The sequence below is a fragment of the Carassius carassius genome, chromosome 27, assembly GCF_963082965.1.
Source record: "Carassius carassius chromosome 27, fCarCar2.1, whole genome shotgun sequence".
NCBI classification, from domain to species: domain Eukaryota; kingdom Metazoa; phylum Chordata; class Actinopteri; order Cypriniformes; family Cyprinidae; genus Carassius; species Carassius carassius.
The window spans coordinates 15977142-15983268 of NC_081781.1; the positions used below are offsets into that span (position 1 = coordinate 15977142).

General features: G+C 37.3%; 1 protein-coding gene across 2 annotated transcripts in view; it reads right to left on the reverse strand.

Annotated features, from left to right (window-relative positions):
- Positions 1-4640, reverse strand: part of lnx1 (ligand of numb-protein X 1) — a 39041-nt gene extending 34401 nt beyond the window's left edge. For both annotated transcript variants that reach the window (XM_059512953.1, XM_059512952.1), the window contains exons 1-2: positions 4407-4640; positions 247-754 (exon numbers count right to left, since the gene is read on the reverse strand). In XM_059512953.1, coding sequence (XP_059368936.1) covers positions 247-674 — 428 coding nt within the window. In that variant the 5' untranslated portion in view covers positions 675-754; positions 4407-4640. The remainder of the gene's footprint in view (positions 1-246; positions 755-4406) is intronic.
- Positions 4641-6127: the final 1487 nt, after the last annotated feature.

A 6127-nucleotide genomic window follows, 5' to 3' on the forward strand; every position in this document is an offset into this window, starting at 1 on the left:
AGGTAAAATGAACATAAAAAACAATGATATTTCTCATCAACCATGCCCCTGGTAGTATTTAAGGTTATGATTAAAGCAATATTGCTCCCGGACCAACAAAAGAAGCAGATCTATGTTCTACTTGGCTTAATCACATTGTACATTATCCAAACCTGTCTACCGCCATCCTAAATTTCTTTAAGAAGCTCAAATCCTGTTAAGAGCACTACTATCACATCAAAACAGCTTTGAGGTTGGTTTCCTCACCGGCTCCTGATGTGTCCCTCCACTTCTCCCCGCAGCATCACTTCTGTGCAGTGTTCTGTAAAGGGGCAGGAAACCATCAGTTTATCCAGCAGCTTGTGCACCAGCAGGCTGGACTTGCGACAGGTCTGCAGCATCAGGGGAGTGCGGTCCACCGGGCAGAAGTCGCTCTCCAGCAGGAAGTTTGTCAGGCATTCCTGGCAATAGGTATGTCCACAGGGGGTGTCCAGTGGCCGGATCAAAGGCTGAAGGCAGATGTGGCACATAAGGTCATCATCCACCTCCTCTTTGTAGGAATATTCATGGTTCTCCTCCTGTAGGTGCTGTTGTCCACAGACATGGCAAAGGTCAGGAGGAGGGGATGTGGGACTGACTCCTGTTGCACCACAAACAGGCATCGCCTCAGAACCCTCCTCTTCCTGATGACTCATTGTGTAATTGTGTTGAAGCTTTACTGAATCTTTGTGGTTGGAGGGCTTTGTTGTGTCAGGTTGCGTTTTGAGCCATCCACCTGTATGGGAGGAGCACATAAAAAGAAGAAGAAGAAAAAAGCGAAAAGAAACTGTCGTTAATGGCAAATAGGTGTGTCCACATAATAATCTTCCTAGCTGAGTTTGCTGGAAAGGCAGTTCGCACACACCCAAAGACACAGTTTAGCAAAAAGAGGGCAGCAAAAATGAGTTTTTACTTTCTGCCCGTTCTGCTGTTACTCTATTTTAATTCCCTGAGCTGGCAGAAGGATAAATATCAGACTGATCCAAAACTCATTTTATATTCCACTGGCAACAGAAATATCAATATTGCACCTGAGACTCTTAATAAACCCAGTTGGAAAAAAAAAAGGCATTTTGTAACTGGCATTTATTCAGTAGAGGTTTTAAGCACGGTCACACAGAGAACAGCTAGTATTATTTTGGATGTTTCCAGAAGCAGTTATACCTGGCTTCATGTGAGCCTGTCATTTACTAGTGAAAAGAATTGTGTTTGTGTGTTTCTATGTAGCTAAATTTACATAAACTCCTAGCTTAGCTTTAGCTTCATGTCATTCTGAACCTGTAATGTTATTTATTTATTTACCTTTGAAAGGAGAGAGTGAGCTTTTTGGAGCTTGACAGGCATAGTCTCTATAAACAGTTGTTTTATAATAAATTAATAAATGTTTCACAGTAAAAACAATCACATACAGGTATGGAATAACATGTGGGTGAGTAAATGATGACAAATGTTTAACTTCATACTTTATCTTTAAAGAAATGCTGTGGTCAGGATGTTCTTGCATAAGAACCTGCATCACCACACCTGTTGTACACAGACATCTCATTTGCACGTGGGAGTTTGTATGGTTATGATGGGAGTGTAATTTTATTACTGCCATAAAATTTTGTCTGGAGTGTCTGAGTACAATCTATGCACTGAACACAAAGTCTCATTATATTTTTCTGTGAGCTTGAATATCGCTCCTCCGATTGTGTGAAGTCTGTTGATTTGAACAGGAAACCCTTGAACGACAGTGCACTCCAGGTGAATGCATGAGAATAGCTTTATTGTCTGCCTCCCTGTAATCTGATATGAGCTTAACCAGGACTATAAGAGAACACACACACACACACACACACACACACACACACACACACACACAAACACACACACACACACACTCCCACCCATAAAGGAGTGTGCCCAAGGACACAGTTATACCTGGCAACCCTGCGTTCTCCGTAAATCATCATCTCTTTAATGATCCTTTAGAGTGATGATATGGCTTAAGTATGCAACTGTACTGCATTACACACACACACACACACACACACACACACTCACACACACACACACGAGACAAAGGTGATTAGGCACAAATGACTGAACCATTAATACACTACAGTATGTTCTGTGTCTGTCAGTATATTCCTTGCATTAAGCCATTTATTGAGGATATTTTCAGCTTTTTCAGTCATTAAACATTGATCCCACTGGATCGAAGATTATACTGTTATTTTTATGTGTGTAGCTTTCTGCTTGATTGTGCACTTTAATGCCATTAACACTTTTTTATGCTTAGTACACTTACCACCGCTTTCCTCTGTGCCAAAGGTCACCCGAGAAACAATATTATTTCCTCAGAGGAAAATATGAGTGAAGGAGACAGAATTGAAAGAAAGAAAGTAAAATGAAACAAGTAGCTATTAAGTCCTGTCATTCTGTTTGTTTAGAGCAATGGATCTTTCAATAGAAGTTCCTTTGAATCCGGGAAGACAAAAGAAAATGGAAAATTCCAATTGAATAAGATCCGCAGGGTAAAAGTGATTATTTTGTGTGTGTGTGTGTGTGTGTTGTGTGTCAGCACTTTTAAATTACTCAGCACAGACAAACACATACATTCCCATCACACAAAGTGAACAGCAATGCACCAATGAAGGAATTAATGCAAAAGCAGACACAAAATTATATAGAGGAGTCCAAAAGTCTGAGACTACCAGTGAAAATGCTCATAGATGGCATTTTTTCCCTATAACATCTCAGCCTTGCAATGCCACCCGTTCTTCTAATAGAATAGAACAGATAGCACGCTTGATGAAGCCAGCACTGTAAGAAAAGAGGCAGCAGAGTGGATCTCTTGCTATCTTGCTCCTGCTGTGGATCTGTATTTGACTTTACCGCTCTTTGTTCAGACATGTTGTAGAAGAACATTCCACAGTGTATCTGAATCTTTGGATACTCTTGATTTCAACCTGAACCTTGAATGAAGAGTTGAACAACATATTTGTGCATACATATCTATCTATACCCACACAAAATATTATGCTAAGATTTTGTTGAACAGGGTTGAATGGTTGAGTTATAGGTCCTAATGAGGAGCCTTAGGGTTCCCTTTTGATTAGACATTCAACTGTTAAGTCATATAGTTAATGAATAATGCAATAAATCCATACTGAGATTAATGCTCATATAATGGCTATTCAGAAAATTATGGATATTAATGAGCATAGCCACCAACAAAAAATAACACACTTAAAGAGATGACAGAAGTGCGTGTTCTGAGTGAGGAAAACAATTACAAATAATGCAAATATATCTCAGAAGAGACGTTTTGAATAAAAAGTGCATATGAGAAATGAGGTTATATGTTTCTGGTATGTAGGAGAAGAACATCAAAACTTCACGCAAGCATAGCATGGGGAGAGTTACATAAGTGTTCATATGGAAATGTACATAGCTTACCCCCACCCTTTTTGTTTCAGGCTCTTTCTGTATGAACCCCTCTCTTTTCTTCCTCTTTAACCCACTTTTCTTCCAACATGTTTTCATCAGTTCCTTAAGAATCTTGTCGTAATAATCCTATCAGTTCTTCTCTATGCCATCTTTTGTTTCCACTGATGTTATGTCACATATATAGTGTGGTTCAAATTTTTTTAGTGTGGTCTTGTAATTTTTTTCATTTTACATTTTAAAATATTTTAATTAAAAATTATTTAATTATAATATAATATAATATAATATAATATAATATAATATAATATAATATAATATAATATAATATAATATAATATAATATAATATAATATAATATAATATAATATAATATAATATAATATAATATAATATAATATAATATAATGCCATCTAGCAAATGACTAGTATTTTGTAGGATTGATGTTTTACACTCCATAAATGTCTTATCACTGATAAAAACCTAACAGTTATGCCATATAAAGTAAAATTCAATAAAGATAACAGCAAACATAGCAAAAGTGAGGCTATAATTCTCCATTTCCACACACACACACACACACACACACACACACATTCACGCACACTGACAGGTGACATGATCTGGTGGTCAAAACCGCTGACAAAAAAGTCTAACCAAAAGAATAATGATGGAGATGATCAATCTAAGCTAAAGGTGTTTAGATGAATCAACACCTGTGCCATGCTTACACATGCCTCCTTGTACACAAACACACACATTTTCACAGGCTTTGTGACTTCAAAGGGTTCATCTTGCTTTATACACAAAGTTAGTTTCTCCACAGCTGTGCTGAGTCAACAAGTACATGGTTACCAAACAAAAATCAGCTTCAGGTGAAAGTGTGATAAGTGAAATGTGAAAGATAAAATGTGCTGATTAAATATACTCAGACCGCTGTATTTCTCCTGCTTACCTGAACAGGTAATCCAACCGCTCCGGCAGAGGGAAAATGAGAAAAGACAGTGAATGAGAGAAAGTAAAAGAGAAAATAAAAGGACTTTGTCCCTGTGGCCACAGGTTAAAAATTTCCCTGATGTCCAGTAAACTTTGAAAGTTGTCCTAGTGGTCTTCAAGGAAGTATTTTAATCCAGGGACCCCTGGCCATCCTTTAATGCACTGGGACGCCAACTCCCGTTGCACACATGCATGCACCTGATACAGGAAGTGAGAGAGAAGAGGCAGAGCTAAAACGGTAGGCAGGTAAACATGAGAACTGCCCTAACCTGTTCTGGTATGGCCAGGAACTGGTTTACACTCACACTCACACACACACGGTATAACTGAGGAAGATAGCAGTCTCTTAACATTATACTATAGAAATAAAGACATAAGTTTGTGTGTACACTAAACCATGCCAAAAACATGGCTATACCTAAAGTAGAATCTATCACAACAAACAAATGCAATTTTTTAAGGAAGTACATTTACTGTATGCACTCACACCAAACTGAATGCAAACACACTGGTGGCATGTGGCAAGCTGTGACATGCCTCTGAGAAATCCTCATACATAACCTTGAACAAAGTGCTTTAAGAACCCCCAAACAATTCAGTAAAGCTGATTTTCACTATCCAGAGGCCCACACCCAACCAACGACACCAGACAGAGAGGAAAGGCTGGTCTTATCTTCGCATTTGGTTAGGATCTTTGTCTGGGTGGGGGTTACCTGCACAAAAACAACTGTGGATATTTGTCTTCACTTGCTGCATATTTGATTTCTCAGGAAACCGTGTGTCATTATGTTTGTGTGCGTATGAGCTGTGTGATTAAGAAAGATTGTATGGAGATCAGAGGCAGTTTTTACAACTCATGCTTGGTAAAGTTTTGTCTCTTCCTGAGAAATATGAGGTGCGATCATTTCAATTTGTGAGAATTTTTCAGAGAGAGAGAGATTTAATATTGTTTCAATGTCCCATATATTTCTTCAGCTGCCAAAATCTATCTATCTATCTATCTATCTATCTATCTATCTATCTATCTATCTATCTATCTATCTATCTATCTATCTATCTATCTATCTATCTATCTATCTATCTATCTATCTATCTATCTATCTATCTATCTATCTATCTATCTATCTATCTATCTATCTATCTAGCTACTGTATCCATCTGTCTTTCTATTTATCTATTATTCTATTCCAATTATGAATGAAAATGTTCAATTGCCTGTTTTGCTTGTTGCTCCCATCAAAATGCTCAATTACAGAGTGCATTTGAAGTGGAATGAAGTCATTTAAAGTGGAATGTACTGCATGTTATGATCTGTACCTGTACACTGAATATTAGTAGGCCTAACAGTAAATACACTTAACTGTAATTCTCTGAAAATGTCAATCAAATAACATCAATTATTACAGTAGTGTAATGACAAACTCACTGTGGGCATAACTGGTTGCTAAATAAATAAATAAACATGCTTCCCATTCATTTACATTTAACTTTAATTTCAGTTGCTTTCAACTCCTTTAAATTAAATTTCTAAATTCATAGTTGAAGCTTTCAAGCTGACTTTGAGTTACTGAATCACACATTAAGTCACAAGTGATGTTCTAAATAACTTTTTCATGGCTGAATTTATTAAACAAGGAAGGGATAGAGCTGATATTTCAAACAGGTTTATATATTCTGACA